The sequence below is a fragment of the Carassius auratus genome, unplaced genomic scaffold (genome assembly GCF_003368295.1).
Source record: "Carassius auratus strain Wakin unplaced genomic scaffold, ASM336829v1 scaf_tig00001753, whole genome shotgun sequence".
NCBI lineage: Eukaryota > Metazoa > Chordata > Actinopteri > Cypriniformes > Cyprinidae > Carassius > Carassius auratus.
The window spans coordinates 547,170-566,532 of NW_020523394.1; the positions used below are offsets into that span (position 1 = coordinate 547,170).

The window sequence follows — 19,363 nt, forward strand, 5'->3', positions numbered from 1 at the left end:
CATTCTCAGTTTCTTTCCTAAACCACATTATCATTAACTCTCTTAATATTTGCATGTCAAATGCATAATGATGATCTTAAGTGTTGCTCACCGGCATGTCTTATGTAGATGTGACCCTTCTAAAAGACCAAACAGAACCATCAGAAAACACTGAAAACAACAACATAAACACCTCAATCAGTCAATCAGTGCTCATTAGTGTTTACCAATATAACCAGGACATATTCAATGAATGCTATGTCAACACACTATATGTGTCCTCATTTTAGCCCACCACCTCCCCAGCACCACCTGCCTAGATCCACTGCAGGAATCTTCCTCTTTCTAGCACCAGGAGCAACAGCAGCAGGTTTTCTTTTAATTCCATGGTCTGAGCATTTAGCAGATGCAATTCTACTCATTCTGCAGCAGCAGCAGTAGCATAGAAGATCTAGTCCGCCAAGACCAAACGTATAAACATTCTATTTACATGAATAAAGTTTAAATGTTTACGAAGATATTATTTATTATGTTAATAAGCTGTTTCTGTTACGGCGGCAAGGCTCATAATGAATACTCAACATGCATCGACCAAAGGTGAAATTTGGCTATAATTAATTGCTGACTAACAAACATCTACTGAAGAAAATGTTTACCATGTTTTGCACATCTTCTATCAATTTTCACTCAAGTTTAAATCCACCAGTTTTGGCACAAAATCATAATCGATGATGTTCCCTGTTAATTCGACTGGAAAATTGACCATCAGAAAATAATCGGATATGTAAAGTATTTTATTATTATTATTATTATTATAATTATATTCCTCACTTTACACCAAAGAATCAAATATATGAGGGACAAAATGACCAAAAATGACCATATATAGAGGTAAAAAAAACTGGTAAATATAAATAAACCAGTTGTCATAAGGATATTTATAATGTCAGTTTTAAACATTGTACGTGCTTTTAAAAAAGCTTTCACTCATTATTGCAGTTTGTAAAAACATTTTTCCTGATAAAGAAGCTCAGTTTGTGCTGAAATGATGAAACCTCTGTCATTACTCTAGATCACCACACGAGGTCTCTATCAGCACAAGTCTGTCAATCTGTTCAAAAAGAAAGAAAGAAGAAATCGTTTCACATCAAGTAATACAGTGTTGTTTCTCTCAAAATCTTATATACACACGTTTTATATTTAAGACTCCTCATGTTTGAATAAGTATTTTATTTATTTATTTTTCAGGTATGATATCCGTATATACCTCACCTTCCTGCACCTGCACGGTTACCTTTAGACTGTAAGATCCCTTCTTACATCACCATACGGTGTACATCTCTTTCTGCTGTCACACAAGGACCAGAAGCAGATTTTCTCAGTGGTGAGTTTTGTGTGATTCACCGCACCAAAGATAAACTAAACATATAAAACTAATGCTAGCTCGGTGACATTGCGCCAAGATGGGTTTTGTTTAATTTACATGAAATGAACATGTGAACAAATATGTGAATCGAATTGCAATTCAGCGTTCATAGAACATTCTGAATGTAAAATCAAGTTGGATTTTATTTTAATGCAAATTAGTGCATGTGAACGTACCATTGTGGGTTCCAGGTCAACACAAGAAAAGAAAAAAGTTTTCTATAGTTATAGATTCTATTATTTAAAAGTTTAACCAAAAAAAAATAAAAAATTTAGGATGTTACAAAAAAAATAATTTCAAGTAAATGCAGTATCCTGAATTTTTTTTTTAATATATATATATATTTCCTCAGAAATATTAAACAGCTCCTCTGTTTTCAATATTGACAGTACAAGAAATGTTTCTTGAGCAGCAAATCAGCAAATCAGAATGATTTCTAAAGGATCATGTGACACTGAAGACTGGAGCAATGGTGCTGAAAATTCAGCTTTGATTACGGGAAATAAATTACATATATAAAAGAAAACATTCATAATTTCAAATGTTTTTTTCTCTCTTTCATAAAGACTATAAAGTAAAATTATGTCACATGTCCCAGCCTTAATGTGTGCATTATCCTTTGTCCATATAATAATTTAATTTTCTTTCACTTGTATCCTTTCTCTTACTCATTCTCACAGAGGACTGTCATGTCTTTTTCCAAATGCTGTCTGATTTATAACCAAATAGATTACGTAAGGAGCTTCTTCTCTGGACACACCCAAATGCACATGCATGTCGTGTTCAAGCACGGATGGACGCACAATCTGAAGCTGGTTTTAACTAAATAAACAACCCATTCTGTTGATGGATCTGCGCTCATGGGAATAAGCAGGAAGAGCGTTTGACCCTCTAATTCTATCATCCAGACTCTGTGTGTGTTTATACTAAAGTGCCCCAGACTGCGACACACTTTTACTACATTAACTGTCTGTGGACAGCACAGACGCATACGTAGTAATGTGTTACGCTGACAATAGTTATCGAACTGTTTGTGTGTGTTAGGGCATGAAAGGAGCAGATGACTACAGCAATTCTGATGAAGACCAGTATGATCCTTACCTGGAAAGAATGAAAGAAGAGGGCCAGATCACAACTTTGGTAAAAAGCTGAGAAGAAGCCCAAAGAAAGTGGTGAAGGAGAACAAAGAGAGAAAACCACAGAAAGAGGTCTTGTACTTTTTTATGCTTCTCAGTATCTACATATCAATATCTGTTAGAATAAATGCATCAGAGAGATGCATACTGGTGCTTTTGACACCATTCTTGTTTGTTACTGTCTTAAAATGGCATAAAATTAGCAACACATGTGTAATACCTTAATACATCTACTAGCATCTGTTCAACAGTCCAGAAAGTGAAACCCGAAACAAAACACACTTAATTAACAGACATTCAAATGACTTTCCATCAGTAACCCATGATTCGATGTTAGTAAAAGCCACAATTCAGTATGCAATTATCGCGGTGACATCACTGGTGGACATACTAAAACATGCATTTCATACAAGTTGGCAAAAAAAATGTTAAACAATAATTGCACATCCACAACTGAAACTGTGTCTGTATGTTTGAACTGAATTCACAGCAGGAAATTGAGAGGGATTTTCGTTTAATTTATGTCATCTTGACTCGTTCATGAATCAAAAATAAATTTTTTATGGACTTTAGTCCTGTGGCAAATGTAATATTTTATGCATATAGTCTATTTTTTTTTTTTCTTTCAAATGTCTGCTGGACCACTGAATACATTTATTAACCACGTACTGAATTATTTGTCTGTGGTTTGTTTTATTGTGCCTCAGATGACTGAAGCATAAACTCCTGATGCTGTGCTGTTATTGAGTCAACAGATTTGTTTATTTGATTCATCAGTATTTTCAGCTAAATGTCTCTTGTGTATTTCGCAGGAGGGTGAAGGAAAAGCAGAACAGGCTAAAAAAACAATATGAGAAAGCCATGAAAGAGTACAGAGCGATTGGAGGAGAAATGGCATCTGTTACTAAGTGAGCAAACAGATCTATCAAACACATACTTTATATTACAATTATATTACTGGGTAAGATATTAGATTACATTGAAGAAATCATTAAGTCACCAAAATAAGCATACAATGCAGTTTATAATATATTCATCAAGTCTGAATTTATTTGCTTAAAAACACAGTAAAAACAGCAATATATAATTAAAATTTAAGAGAACTGTTTTTTTTTTTTATTTGAATATATTGTAAAATGTCATTTATTTCTGTGATGTAAAGCTGAATTTTCAGCATCATTGCTCCAGTCTTCAGTGTCACATGATCCTTCAGAAATCATTCTGATATACTGATTTGCTGTTTAAGATACTTTTATGATTATAATGAATGTTCAAGAGTTGCTGAAGACTACTGTGATGAGCCTACTTTTTTTCAGGATTCCTTGATGAATAGAAATGAAAAGAACACCATTTGTTTGAAACTGAATGACAGAATTTTGCAACATTATACATGTCCTTACTATCACTTTTGTTCAATTTAAATGCATCCTTGCAGATTTTCTTTCTCAGACTTCACTGAATGATGCAATGGTTGTTACTTGCAGTCCTGCTTTATAAAGACACAATCATGACTTCTGCATTTGGAGAAAAGAAAACGAAAGGAGGGAAGGTGGAAGTTTAGTGGAAGATTGGAGGAAAAAGGAGATGAAGAAATAAGGTGGAAAAACAGCTTTAAGAGTAAAGAGTTCATCTGCATCGAGAAGAGCTCATCTGAATCTGACCATGACAGAGGCAGCAAACGCAAGGTGTGTGACTGATGCCTTTCCTCCTGGGATTATTGGACTTATTATTTCAGTTTTAATCATTTAACCTGGCTTATCTATCACAGGCTTCTGATGATGAAGAGGAGGAAGAGGAAGCTGTGTCCACAGCAGTCAGCCCTGGGGAGTCAGGACTCTCTGATATCACATCTCAGGTTTCACTGTCAATAATTTATCTTTACTCAGACCAAGACTTCCGACTTTCGCCATGAACACATTTTCATGCATTTTTCCATTCAGATTGAGAATAAACGTGTAATATTTTTCCCTCCTTTGCGAGCGACGTCAGTCAGTAAAGTTTTTGTCACGGTTGGTAAACCGTGATCTCTGGGATTTGCACTTTGTGGGTGAAGTCTGTGTGTTACGCATCAGCACTGATTAGTTTGTGGGCATCTCCGTTAATTATCATCAGCAACAGCTGTCACTCATCACTCATCCCTATATATATGGCTTGTCTAGCGTCTTGTGTTCATGAGACCGTTGTTTCCTGTTTGTAACCCGTGTCTTGCTTTCTTGTGTGTTCCTGCGTTGAATGTCCGTGTCTTCCCTGGAACCCCGTCCATCCTTGTGGCCCCTGATCCCACACGGCAGTCCGTGGTGGAGGTCGATGCATCAGAGGTGGGGGTAGGAGCAGTTCTTTCCCAACGTGTTGCCTCGGACGATAAGATGCATCCCTGCGCGTTTTTCTCCCATCGATTATCTTCTGCTGAACGCAATTATGACATTGGTAACAGAGAATTGTTGGCCGTCAAATTAGCTTTAGAGGAGTGGCGTCACTGGTTGGAAGGTTCAGGGGTACCTTTCATTGTTTGGACCGATCATAAGAATTTAGAGTATATTAGAACTGCCAAAAGACTCAATTCCAGGCAGGCTCGGTGGGCACTTTTTTTCGGTCGTTTTGATTTTACTCTGTCGTACCGCCCTGGTTCCAAAAATGTAAAACCTGATTCTTTGTCACGTCTTTTTGATCCCTCCGCCCGCCCCGTGACTCCCGAGTGTATTTTACCTGAGGAGATAGTCGTCTCAGCACTCGTATGGGAGGTCGAATCGAAGGTCAAGACGGCCTTAGAAGGGGTAACGCCTCCGCCCGGTTGCCCACCAAATCATTTATTTGTGCCGGAAGAGTTACAGTCCGAAGTCATTCAGTGTGGTCACTGCTCTAACGTTGCTTGTCATCCAGGGATAAGCCGAACCAAGGGGTTAGTTAAACAACGATTCTGGTGGCCACTTATGGCTCGTGACGTCCACGATTTTGTTTTGGCTTGCTCAGTTTGCGCCAGTGGTAAGTCATCTAACCGGCCTCCTGATGGGCTTCTTCAGCCGCTGTCTGTCCCTTCGAGACCCTGGTCCCACATCGCTCTAGATTTTGTTACCGCCCTCCTGCCCTCTAATGGCATGGCGGTCGTTTTGACCGTAGTGGACCGGTTCTCGAAGGCGGCACATTTCATTCCCTTGCCCAAATTACAGACAGCAAAGGAGACAGCGGTCACTGTCCTTGATCACGTCTTTCGGTTACATGGCCTCCCGGTAGATGTGGTTTCTGACAGGGGATCCCAATTTATATCAAAATTTTGGAAAGAATTTTGTAAGTTGCTAGGAGCGTCGGTTAGCCTGTCTTTGGGTTATCATCCCCAGAGTAACGGGCAGTCGGAGCGAGCCAACCAAGATTTAGAGTGGACGTTGCAATGTTTTGTCTCCAAGAATCCTTCTTCCTGGAGCCAACAACTCTCTATGGTGGAGTACGCTCACAATTCGTTGCCAGTGTCAGCCACGGGCCTCTCTCCGTTTCAGTGAAGCTTAGGTTACCAGCCACCAGCCTTTCCTAGTCTGGAATCTGAAGTCTCGGTCCCCTCCGCTCACACGTTTATCCAGAGGTGCCACCGCACCTGGACCAGAGCCAGCGAGACTCTACTAAGGCCAAGGCCGATCGCTACCTGTCAAAGCCTCCCGTTAACATCTTGGGTCAAAAAGTGTGGCTTTCTATTAACAATATTCCTCTCCGTTCTGTCTGTAACAAATTAGCTCCCAAATTTATTGGCCCGTTTAATATCACCAAGACAGCGCGCCTCAAACTACCTCCAGCGTACAGGAGGATACATCTCGCCTTTCATGTGTCCGAAATTAAACCTGTGTTTTATTCATGTATTAATCCGCCTACCCTGGTTCCCCCACCACGGCGTCTCGTAGATGGGGAACCGACCTATTCTGTAAATCATATTCTGGACTCGAGACGGAGGGGACGAGAATTCCAGTACCTGGTGGACTGGGAAGGCTACGGTCCGGAGGAGAGGAGTTGGGTACCTGCTAGGGACATACTGGATCACTCCCTTATTGGTGATTATTTTTTTTTAAATGGAAAGAATGCACTTCACTGAATGTTTTGGGTATTTTGATAATGTGTGGTGTACTTCAGGTTATCAAAATAATATTAATCATTGTTTTACAATATAATATATATTTCAGTAAGTGATTACTAGTGTGTGAGTGTGTGTGTGTGTGTGTGTGTGTGTGTGTGTGTGTGATCAGTAATCATTTAAATTTAATCAGACCCTCAGTGATGGTCACTTGACTGAAGACATGATGAAACATACTTGTAGAGAACAAGCGGTGAGGAAATGCTTACAGTACAATTGATGCTCAGTTGATAGCTCCAGTGGAGTTCATTTTCAATTAAGCAAATTAATTGGAAATGAAAGGTCAATCTGTATTCATTAAAATACTGTTTCAGTCGGACATCCAAGATGTAATCAACATCAGTAAGTTGTCATTGAAACTTTCTACACTAAAACCATATTAAGAAAACATAAATCTAACAAAATGATTTAAACAGAATTACAGCTCAAATAATTTGACAGTTTTATCAGAGGAATTCATGCTTAGATAAAATGATAAACGTATACAAAAACTGGCCTCATTTAGATGTATATTCAGCTGTGCAAAACTGTAGTAAACTATAAAATATTTTCATGGCTTCCCCTATTTATTGCTGTTTATTCCCCTTTATGCTGTTTCTCTCTTGGTAATCTGTGCAGGGTTGTCTTGCCCTGGCAACCAAAAACACACTCCTTTTGTGACATTTCGCGACGCTCTCGCTCTGATCAGTGAAGTCTGTTGTGCTCTCAGTGGGTTACGTGCTATACGTTAGCGCGCGCTCTTCCGGCAGACGTGCCCTCAGGACCCATATAAGGAAATTCCGCTCCATCTAACGTCACACAGATGCATACTCAAAAAAAACTATCCGAAACTTGTGACAAACCGGAAGGAGTATTTTTGGAACAGAAATACTCCTTCAAATGTACAACTTTATTTTTGAAACTTTGTCCATGTTTAGCATGGGAATCCAACTCTTTAACAGTGTAAAAAACTCAGTATGCATGAAATAGCATTTCACCCCCCCTTTAATGACAGACAAGTTTCACCTCTGCCTTACTCGATTCCGGGGCTGCAGGCAATTTCATTTCTGAAGAGTTCGCTCAGAGGTGTAACATTCAACTCATTCTATGCTCTACCTCTCTCTCAGTGGAGACAATAGATGGTCGACCACTGGGTTCAGGATCCATCACTCACCTCACCCGCAAAGTCATAATGGCGGCTTGCTTACTGCACAAGGAGAGGATCCAATTCTACATCCTCCCCACATCTCACACACCCGTGATTCTTGGATTACCCTGGCTACGTCTTCATAACCCCCAAATCTCATGGAGAGAGGGTCAAGTGGTGAGGTGGAGCAATTACTGTCAACAGAACTGTCTTTCCCTGGTCAAACCTATTCATGTTTGTTCCGTGTCACTTGCTTCCGTTCAAGAACCCATTCCCGATCTGCCAGAGGAATACGCAGATCTTCTGGAGGCCTTCAGTAAGAGACAAGCCAACACCTTACCTCCGGGTTCTTCTTCATCAAAAAGAAGGATGGTGGCCTCTGTCCCAGCATCGATTATCGCGGACTAAATGAAATGACAGTAAAGTTCAGATACCCACTCCCGTTAGTTCCTTCAGCCCTCGAGCAACTTCGTACCGCCCAATACTACACCAAACTGGACGTGAGATGCGCCTACAACCTCATCCGCATTAGGGAGGGAGAAAAATGGAAGACAGCCTTCTCCACCACCACTAGACACTATGAATATCTGGTGATGCCGTTCGGACTAGCCAATAGTCCATCTGTGTATCAATCATTTATTAACGAGGTTTTCAGAGACATGTTGAACATATCTGTGATTGTGTACATCGATGATATCCTGATTTACTCTAACACCCTTCCTGAACACGTCCAACACGTTCGAGCAGTTCTCCAACGCCTCATACAATATCAGTTATACGCCAAGGCTGAGAAGTGCGAGTTCCACACAACTTCCACCACTTTCCTAGGGTACATTATCAGTCCCGGAGGGGTAGCCATGGACGAAAAGAAGGTTAACGCCGTGCTCAACTGGCCTGAACCCCTCAACCCTTAAGGAATTGCAACGATTTCTGGGATTCGCAAACTTTTATAGAAGATTCATTAGAAACTTCAGCACTATTGTCGCTCCGCTCACCTCACTGGTCAAAAAGGGAACTCATCGACTCCAACGGTCAGATTCCACTCACCAAGCTTTCCAAACCCTGAAACAACGATTCAGTAATGCGCCCATCCTCTGTCACCCTGACCCCTCATTGCCCTTCATTGTCGAGGTGGACGCATCCAACACAGGCATTGGAGCTATCCTGTCACAATGCCCAGATCCTGCCACTAAACTTCATCCATGTGCCTTCTATTCTAGGAAACTCAACTTGGTAGAGCGCAACTACAGTGTTGGGGATCGGGAACTCCTTGCCATGAAGGCAGCCTTTGAGGAGTGCAGGCACTGGCTAGAGGGAGCCACACACCCATTCACAGTACTAACAGATCACAAGAACCTGGAATTCTTACGCACCGCCAAACGCCTTAATCCACGTCAAGCCAGATGGTCCTTGTTCTTCACACGATTCGACTTCTCGGTAACCTACCGACCCGGCTCCAAGAACACTAAAGCAGATGCCCTGTCACATCAATTCGAGGAGGAGAACATTCCATCTGTTACAGAACCCATACTACCGTTCCAGGTGGTGGTTGCTCCCATTCAATGGGATATCATGACTCTACTCCAACAACACAGGGAGCAAAAGGAGAACCCAGTAGCCTGTCCAGCCGACAAAATCTTCGTTCCTGAGAATCTTCGTGACCAGGTCATTAGTCAAGTCCACTGCCATCCATCATCTGGTCACCCAGGTATCACTGCCACCATCAACCAGTTGGAGAACCTCTCTCCACAAGGACACAACAAATTACATCTAGCAATGCAATAACTGTAATATTAATAAGGCATCCAAACAATCTTCCGCCGGTCTCCTACAACCATTACCCATTCCTCAATGACCCTGGTCACACATTGCCATTGACTTTGTTACGGATCTTCCCAGTTCACAGGGTTACACCACCATACTCACCATCGTAGACCGGTTCTCCAAGGCTTGCAGATTCATCCCTTTACCCAAACTACCTACCGCTCTCCAGATGGCAGAACACCTATGCAACTGGGTCTTCAGACTATACGGCCTACCCAAGGACATTGTGTCAGACCGAGGACCGCAATTCACCTCTCAATTATGGTCAGCCTCACCTCTGGGTATCACCCTCAAGCAAACGGACAGGTGGAGAGGCTCAACCAAGAGCTAAACTGCTTCCTCAGAGCCTATTGTAACCAGAAGCAGGACGACTGGGTGCGATGTCTCCTATGGGCCGAATACGCACAAAACTCCCTTATTAAGCCATCTACAGGTCTGACCCCCTTTAAATGTGTGCTGGGATTCCAACCACCAATGTTCCCATGGTCAGGATTTCAAATCATTAGACAGATAACTCCAATTTCATTCCGGTTGGCACTGCCTAACACGTATCGTATCTCTCCTACTTTTCATGTACGAGGGAGAGGGGAGGGCCCGTGCACAGGCCCCTCAACCCATCATCATAGAGGGTGAGGAGGCTTACCAAGTTCAGGAATTGCTTGATTCTAGACGTCGGTGTAGAATCCTACAGTATCTGGTCGACTGGGAGGGGTACGGTCCAGAGGAACGCTCGTGGGTAAACTCGGAGGACATCCTAGACCCCAATCTTGTCAATGAGTTTCAGCGTCTACATCCTGGTAAACCGGCCCCTCGACCCCGTGGTAGACCCCGACGTTGTATGCCTCCTCGCGCCAGGTGTTGCTCGCACGGAGACGAACCCCGTGATTCCCTCTGTTGGCCAGCGGAGGGCACCCTAACCTGAATACTGACACACACACATCCATTCATTCACTTACACTGACGACACTACACTTCCCATAAGCCCAGTCCTTGGACTCTGATCACCTGCACAGGTGATTGTCATCAAGACTGTGTATATAAGCTGGACTTCCACCACAGTTCAAACGCGAAGTCTTGATTTGCTGTGTCTGTCATTTCTGAGTGTTACTACCCGTGTTTGATTTCCTGTTACCGATCTTGCCTGTTGTCTCTAACGTACCTTTGCTGCCTGCCTACCGACCCCTTGCTTGTTATTAGTTTTGATTCTCTGTTTAGCCCACGCTGTTGATATTGCTGGTTACGACCATTGCCTGTACGATTACGAGCCTTTATAATAAAGCCTGCATCATGGATACTATGTTGAGTTCTGGTTCATTAGTTAGCTTGTGAGAGTGCAGTTATAAAAATATATCACACTCATTTATAAAACAGTGTGTCACATAAACTGTGGATAGAGATTGAACCCAGAAAGATCTTTTAACTGCCTAAAGGTTTGAGGATTGTTCCTCCCTTTTCAGTGTGGCTTCTCCTGTAATTGGGGGAAATTAAACCCCATTATGATCTTAATAAACACACTTGCGAAGTTCCTAAGGAATCGTCTCGACACATGCCCTGCTCTCAAACATCTACGATGACTCAACCAATTGCCCTTTCTTTCCAAATTCAAGCAAAAGGGCTTTGTTAGCACTAAAAGGCAAGTAAATATCCCCCACCAGAGGTATAAAGTACCAGTAATGGCCTACAATGAGATCTTGTGGCTTTTAATACAGTATGAGACTTTCATGGTCAACAAATGTGGTCTATCAGAAGCAAAGGGAAGATGAAAAGAAGTTGTGGTTTTTAATATGATAGAGGGTTGAGAGAGATGAGTGGAGTCTCATAGCTTGTGCGATGTAAAGTGAAATGTAATATTTCTGTCCTCCTTTCAATAATCTCAATCTCAACCATTTAAAATAATATGTAAAAAAATATATATTTACCAATACGCGTGTATAAAAGTAAATATAAATATACATAAAATCGAACAGAAAACAATCCATCTTATCCTATCCTCTGTCAAACTGCTGTTTTGTCTGCTGGGTGCCACTGTATGCCCTCTTTGAAGGATAATTCATTTTGTGCCATGTGTGAGAGTGCATAATGCCAGTGCTAAAGATGTTCATGACTCTGGCATCTCTAATTTATGGGAAGCTGTGTTCACTTAAAGACGCTTCTCTGAAAGCTTTCCAGTTGGAGATGACGCGACGACGTAATTGACCACAAACATAATGGGCTCACTTTAGTGATTAGGAAATGCGATCTTCACTTTAAGCGTACACAATTTGCAAATGACTCCAGAAATGTTCTAGTAGACCAGTGAATCAGTAAATTTGGAACGCAGTGTAATGGCAAACAGCTCACGTGGTTGAAATAATGAGGTCGTAATTTTGTATTTGTGCGACTTGAACGAGTGTTAAACACTACACATATATTTCTATGGGACCCAAAAACATCTGAACAAAATGGGACTGTTATGTGCTTATTGAGTTGCTGTTAGTCAGTGTTTTATGTATTTGTTCAGTAACTGATTGCCGTTCTCAAATTTGGACAGTGCATTTCATTTCAAGCATTTTGCCTTTAAAATGCTTAAAATGAAATGCACTGTTAAAAGTAATAACCTCCAACTGTTACCTTAATGCGATATTTTTACCTGGTTTAATGTCAGGGTTTTGCGAGCACAGAAGTAGATGAAGTGGGGATCTAAAATGCAACATATTGCCTTTTTTTTTTTTTACTCAAGAAAATATCAGACAAAAGAGAACTGAAATATAGGGCTATAAATACACATAATAATGAGAACTATAACAAACAGGTGTGTACAAGGAGTAGGAGACCATGGTGGAGCAAGCAGAATGGAGATATTGAAAAAATGAGGTGGACCCGGATAAAATGGAGACCAGAGTGAAGCCAAAAGATGGGAGGAACGAGATGGACCTGGAAGATTTGTTGCATTCGGAAGACTTAGCCAGGACCAGTGGGAATGAGGACCAAGGCAGAGCCAGAGGGATGGAGGACCCATGTGGAGCTGAAGGATTGGCGAAAGTCATTGACTTTCACAAATCATCTGTTATAATTACACATAGTAATGTGTTTATATTAATAAAAGGTTTGGTTTGTAAAAAAAAAAAAAAGGAGAGAGAGAGAGAGAAACAGATTAGCAAATGAGCGGGCTATTAGGGAAATGGATAGTCAAGGCCCCTGGGGGCCACAGAGGAAAGGCAAGAACACGAAAAGGGGAGGGAAAATGTGGTCAAGTTTTTATTCTAGTTCTTTCACTCAGCAGATGCACAATAGTGAGGAACACTGGTTTATCCTGCAGCGGATCTCAGCTCAAAGCTTCTTCGATTTGCACTTCTACACAACACACTTCTACTATGGCTCACAGAGTCCCAAACTTCATCGCTAACTTCTTCGTCTATGAAACCGCCAAATCTGTTGTGGTGAAGAGCTGGTCTGTAGGAATCATCAACCGAGTCGTCCAGCTGTTAATTATTCTGTATTTCATCTGGTAAGCTTTGATTATTTCCTCGTTGCTAATATAAATTTAAACTTGTTTTAAATATTATAGTTGCAGTGAATAAATGAAGTGAAGGGCTGTTTGACATTGAAGAGCAAAAGATGTAGTTCAACTTTGATTATGGTGAATGTAAATGTTTTAAATAATGAGCTGGAACTTACAAATTAATAGAACGGATGAAATTAACAAAATATGAAGAAAAATGTATGTACATTATACATTTTATCACCGATATGTGTCACGTTGGATAAAACCATCTGCTAAATAAGTGTTCATGCATGACAATCATGATGTAATAGAATTATCTATCTATATGAAAAAGTATAAATATATGAATAAAGTACATCTTATCACGGCAAGCATGATCTATCTATCTATAAAATTATAGTCATGATAAATAGATTTTCGTAACTATGGGAGTAATTGATATTAGCCTGCTTATTATTCATGAAGATTATCTTTTTAGCCAAACAAATAATCATAAAAGTATTTTCTTCTTCTTTTTTTATTATTGACCATAATAATGAACATGCTTGATGGCTTTTGTTGGTGTTATGTGTGCATGTTTGTATTTCCAGCTGGGTGTTTATGCATGAAAAAGGATATCAGCAGCGGGATACGGGAATCGAATCTGCGGTCATGACCAAAGTGAAAGGCTTGGGCAGATTTAACAACCGTGTGATGGACGTAGCAGACTATGTAGCTCCCTCACAGGTCAGCAAATTTACTTTTCTCAATGCTGAACTATGAAACCATTCGCCCTGCCTCTCTGTAAAGTCTTGGTCTTGGGAGGTGAACATTTCTGCACATTATTTTAGGGTGGTTCTTCGTTCTCTGTCATCACCAGCATGGTCATCACAGCCAACCAGAAGCAAGGACGATGCCCTGAGGTGACATAAACCACGGCTGACTTGATATGCTCTCTTATGTATTTTAACACAAGCACTCACTCTCTACTCTTCTCTCGTTTGTCAGACTGATCATAAGTTTAAATGCACTACTGATGATGACTGCATGAAAAAACTGGGCTCAAATTTAGGAAATGGTGAGTTCATTGTCTTCTAGTCTTCAGAGGCTGACATCACTATCAAATCTACTAATGCTTATTAAAATGCTAAAGATGCTTCTCTCCTTTATTACAGGTATTATAACAGGCCTATGCTTGAACAATAATAATGAGACAAAGGGATGGTGTGAAATTGAAGGCTGGTGTCCTGCAGAAGATGACAACGTTTCAGAGTAAGATGTTTTTTTTGGACTTGTAATTCAGAAATTGTACACAATTTGGAGTTATCTTTTAAACCAAATAAACTGGATTAAGCATGTTTTAATGCTAGATGCATTCATTCATCTGCTCACTCTTAGAAAGCCAATGAAAGAGGTGGAGAACTTCACCATCTTCATCAAGAACAGCATTCGCTTCCCTCTGTTTAATGTCACTCGGTGAGTTTCATCTGTACTAGAATCAAAAACCTTACTGTTGTGAGAAGCCATTCTCTTATTCATTTATTTTTTTTCTAAATTTCATCTAATCAATGGACAAGCCCCCTGAATTGTAGTAATATATTCTCCCTTTGAAACAAAGGAAATTCAAATACCCAGAATAATAAAAACTAAAATATTATTATTATTATTATTATTATTTATAATATTGCTTCATACTAATGTACTGGTTCCCTCTCTTCCCTTCACAGAGGCAATTTCCCTTCAATCCTAAACAAGTCTTACATTCAGAGCTGTCATTATGACTCGGTGGACAATCCGTTCTGTCCGATTTTTAAAGTGGGAGACATCCTGAGACAAATCAATCAAAGTGTCGACAGCATTACTGACAAAGTAGGTCCATTCAGCTTTAACTCTCATCTGATCACTCATTCGATTTGCAGTTTAACAAAGACATCCATTTCATTATTTTTGATAAACAATCAACCATTCAATTAATCGACGGCCAAAGTTAAAATGTCTTCTCGTGATTGGCATGGTGCCGCACAACAACAGTCTGTTCTGTAACCAAAAAGTAGTTATCGCAGAGCCATCAAGATCAGCTTAAAAGGTTAGTTCACCCAAATAGCAAATTTATGTAATTAATAACTCACCCTCATGTCGTTCCAAACCAGTAAGACCTCGGTTTATCTTCAGAACACAGTTTAAGATATTTTAGATTTAGTCCGAGAGCTCTCAGTCCCTCCATTGAAGCTGTGTGTACGGTCTACTGTCCATGTCCAGAAAGGTAAGAAAAACATCATCAAAGTAGTCCATGTGACATCAGAGGGTCAGTTAGAATTTTTTGATGCATCGAAAATACATTTTGGTCCAAAAATAGCAAAAACTATGACTTTATTCAGCATTGTCTTCTCTTCCGTGTCTGTTGTGAGAGAGTTCAAAACAAAGCAGTTTGTGATATCTGGTTCGCGAACGAATCATTTGATGTAACCAGATCTTTTTGAGCCAATTCACCAAATCGAACTGAATCGTTTTAAACGGTTCGCGTCTCCTATAAGCATTAATCCACAAATGACTTAAGCTGTTAATTTTTTAATGTGGCTGACACTCCCTCTGAGTTCAAACAAACAAATATATTGGAGTAATTAATGTACTCAAACAGTACACTGACTGAACTGCTGTGAAGAGAGAGCTGAAGGTGAACACCGAGCCGAGCCAGATAACGAACAACAGACTGACTCGTTCTCGAGGCAAGAACCGTTTCTGTCAGACGCGTCCAATTCGAGAGCCGAGGAGCTGATGATACTGCGAAAGTGTGATTCAGCGTGAAGCAGACCAACACACATAGCATCTGAACCGAACTGATTCTTTTGGTAATTGATTCTGAACTGATTCTTTGCAAATGTTATGAGCGCGGGTAAACTGAAGGCTTCAATCAAGGGCAATCATCGCCAATGACGGCATTACTTCGAGCGCAAAAGAACCGGTGAACCGTTTTCTTCAGCCGGTTTTTTTAATCGAACTGTCCAAAAGAACTACTGTTGATCCGAAAACCAATGCAACTGGTTCTTTACTCGAGAACGAGTCATTATCTGGCTCGGCTCGGTGTTCATCTTCAGTTCTCTCTTCACAGCAGTTCAGTCAGTGTACTGTTTAAGTAAATGAATTACTTCGGGATATTGGTTTGTTTGAACTCAGAGAGAGTGTCAGCCACATTAAAAAAGTTAACAGCTTAAGTCATTTGTGGATTAATGCGTATTGGAGACGCGAACCGTTTAAAACAATTCAGTTCGATTTGGTGAACTGGTTCAAAAAGATCCGCTTACATCGAATGATTCATTCACAAACCGGATATCCAAACTGCAGTGTTTTGACCTCGCTCATAACGGACACGGAACAGAAGACAATGCTGAATAAAGTCGTTTTTTTTTTTTTGCTATTTTTGGACCAAAATGTATTTTCGATGCTTCAAAATATTCTAACTGAGCCTTTGATGTGAATGTAAGGTTGAATAAGATCGCATAGACATATAGGATCATCTAAATAATAATAACAATAATGTAATTGATCACAATAAAATACCTAAAAAAATATTAAATATGTTATCTAACTTGCATGTCATGTGACCGTGAATATGCACATTTATCGTTAAATTATTAAAATACTTATTAAAAATCTCAGGGTTGGGCTGACAAAACAGTTTGAGAACCGATCGCCCCCTGGGGGAGGAAAGAAGAATGAAGCGGCTGAGAGAGAAACTGTGAGTGGACAGAAGCCACAGAGAAAACATAATGAAAGAAAATAAAAGAAGCAGGCCGTTTAATATGATAAAGGGAACAACCTACAATACTGAGAAATGAAGAAGTGCATTAGCTGACGAGTGAATGATAGGCAAAAGCTTACAGCACCTGGTATTCCCAGGCGGTGTCCCATCCAAGTACTAACCAGGCCCGACCCTGCTTAGCTTCCGAGATCGGACGAGATCGGGCGTGTTCAGGGTGGTATGACCGTAAACGAAAACTACAGCCACAAATCAGCTATTTAAAGAAGATAAACTACACGGAGAGGTCTGTTTTCACACACGTCCCGGGCTGCAGCTACAAGACAAACAGCCTCCTTTCCCCCTCAAGTGCTCATGTCTTTTTTGTTTTCTAATGTCCATCAATGACATGACAGCAATTTTAGTCTTCCACTGGAAGGTTAATAAGCCTTTCACGCAAAAATCATGTTTACGCTGCACAGCTCTGCTTTTGAAACTGTGTTTATTACTGATATACTGTTTTGCTTTGCTGAAAATCCTAATTTGGTGTTTCTGGTAAATATATATATATATATATATATATATTTATAATAATGACCGACCTTTTAAATCATTTGTAAATCTCTCATTATGCTATATTGATCACTAAATCTTTGATTCAATATTTTTGCCATATTGTCTTCTTTATATTAGCACAGGTTTTGTGACACACACAATGACACTGTATATGGGGAGGTTTTACTTCTGGGACAGAATTGTCCCCAGACATGAGTTCAATCTGATTAAACCTCCATTTGAATGCCCAAGCATGTCTTCAAAGGTGAAAATGATACATATAGATATATATGATATGTATATATGAAGTTAACAATGTTGTTGTGTTGTTTGTTGTGTGTGTTTTTTGTGTGTCAGGGGGGAGAGATTGGAATTAACATCAACTGGAACTGTAATCTGGATTATAATGTGACGTACTGCAATCCCAATTACTTCTTCACACGCTTGGATGCTGCTTTTAAGAACAGCGTTGCCTCTAAAGGATATAACTTTAGGTAGCACATTAACACACATACTCATGCATCATTCTTCTTTTCTGCAACAGCATCTTCTTTTTCTCCTTTCCAGGTTTGCTAAATACTATCAGTCCGAAGATGGGACTGAGTATCGAACACTTCATAAAGCTAAAGCCATCCGCTTTGACATAATCGTGTCTGGCAATGTGGGTAGATTGTATAGCCCTAAATGTTTATAAAGCAGCTTATGTGACATATGGACTTGTGAGTGTCTCATTTTGCTTATTTATTCGCAGGCAGGCAAGTTTAGCACTGTGCCCTTTCTGATTAATTTGGTGGCAGCTTTCACTTCAGTGGGATTGGTAAGACAGTTGTGACACACATTAATGCTGGCAAAACTGCTGGTTTTAGGCACATAATATCTGACTGATGTGATCTATATGTATATTTTTGCAGGCTACAGTGTTGTGTGACATCATCCTTCTCAACTTTCATAAAGGGGCGGACAAGTACAAAGCAAAGAAATTTGAAGAGGTGCCAGAGATTCCTGATGTAAGTATGTAGAGATAAGTAGAGCGATGTCTTATCTTTGTATCCTCTGACAGGTATCAGCCGTTGTCTCCGTGTCAGCAAACAACAGACTCTATATGGGAAGCCAGATGTCAATCAAAACATTGGAGAAGCGCTCAAATGACTCCGGGACCTTTTCTTACGGACGGCAGGACCCGTCATTTCAATGAGACTTTTTAAAATAATATTCCTACTTCGAGATTTGTGCTTATTTGCACTTTCTTTAAGCAATAGTTTGTTTTAAATCTGTGAACCTAAGGCTGGATTTGTTCAAGAGTTTAAATCATAGAATTTTTTTTGTCAACCCCCGAACATGAGAAAACACACATCTATGCAAACACAATACCAGTCAAAAAATATTCGTATTTCCTGGATTTTAGAATAATAACCAAGTATTCGAAACTATGAAATAACAGAAAAGTAAGTATGAGAGTTACATAGTAACCAAAAACGTTAACCGATCAAAACATCTTATTTCTTGAGCTTTAAACTGATTTTCCATATATGCTGGATAGTGCTTTACATCTCATTTTCACAAGAAATTCACAATTTTTCACAATTTACTTTTTTTTTGTCTACAAAATTTCATTTTAAATTGCTTCTTGTAAAAAGTGAGAGCTTTAATTAAACCTTTGACTGACAGTGTATACACTAACAGCAGGAGTAAATTAAATTACATATAGAAAGAACAGCAATTCATTCATTAAGTACTAGTTCATCTTTTGAGCATGTAAAATGAACGAAGAAAGAAAACAATGATATGGGAGGATATGGATATTTTATGTGTTTCATGTGAAAAATTTCTCTAAATCAGCTTGTTTTTCATTCTGTAGACTTTATTTACTTGAACTATGCCCTTGAGATTGTAAGTGATGTTATCTTGTAAAATAAATTGCACAACCTCTTTGCATTCTTATTACATTTTACTTCATTTTTATTTAAAACAACATTATAATAATTTAATGTAAGGGCATATCAA

The 19,363-nt window shown here is 39.8% G+C and overlaps 1 protein-coding gene and 1 non-coding gene across 3 annotated transcripts; one reads left to right on the top strand and one right to left on the bottom strand.

Moving 5' to 3' along the window:
* The first annotated feature begins 1,227 nt into the window (after nt 1-1,227).
* Nucleotides 1,228-19,300, top strand: LOC113069563 (P2X purinoceptor 3-like). 2 transcript variants are annotated; one of them, XM_026242716.1, is made up of 17 exons: nt 1,228-1,363; nt 2,450-2,613; nt 3,354-3,449; nt 4,026-4,226; nt 4,310-4,396; nt 12,868-13,092; nt 13,680-13,815; nt 13,920-13,991; nt 14,077-14,146; nt 14,244-14,340; nt 14,467-14,544; nt 14,796-14,937; nt 17,717-17,853; nt 17,927-18,020; nt 18,111-18,176; nt 18,271-18,348; nt 18,420-19,300. In XM_026242716.1, the coding sequence occupies exons 4-17, from the start codon at nt 4,204-4,206 to the stop codon at nt 18,552-18,554; spliced, it is 1,440 nt and encodes a 479-aa protein (XP_026098501.1). In that variant the 5' UTR covers nt 1,228-1,363; nt 2,450-2,613; nt 3,354-3,449; nt 4,026-4,203; the 3' UTR covers nt 18,555-19,300. The 2 variants fall into 2 exon arrangements, with proteins under 2 accessions (XP_026098501.1, XP_026098500.1); XM_026242715.1 differs by lacking the exons at nt 1,228-1,363; nt 2,450-2,613; nt 3,354-3,449; nt 4,026-4,226; nt 4,310-4,396 and having other exon boundaries at nt 11,567-13,092.
* On the bottom strand, nt 16,941-17,059 carry LOC113069598 (5S ribosomal RNA). Its single transcript, XR_003279764.1, has one exon. It is a non-coding gene; the product is annotated as a 5S ribosomal RNA (ribosomal RNA).
* Nucleotides 19,301-19,363: the final 63 nt, after the last annotated feature.

What these genes read in the sequence shown, in the direction of transcription:
- LOC113069563 (XM_026242715.1), top strand. Translation starts at nt 12,746, where the DNA reads ATGAGCGGGCTATTAGGGAAATGGATAGTCAAGGCCCCTGGGGGCCAC. An exon ending in AGCAAGGACGATGCCCTGAG is followed by an intron (nt 13,992 to 14,076) that starts GTGACATAAACC and finishes CTCGTTTGTCAG; the next exon opens with ACTGATCATAAGTTTAAATG. An exon ending in CTTTCACTTCAGTGGGATTG is followed by an intron (nt 18,177 to 18,270) that starts GTAAGACAGTTG and finishes ATATTTTTGCAG; the next exon opens with GCTACAGTGTTGTGTGACAT.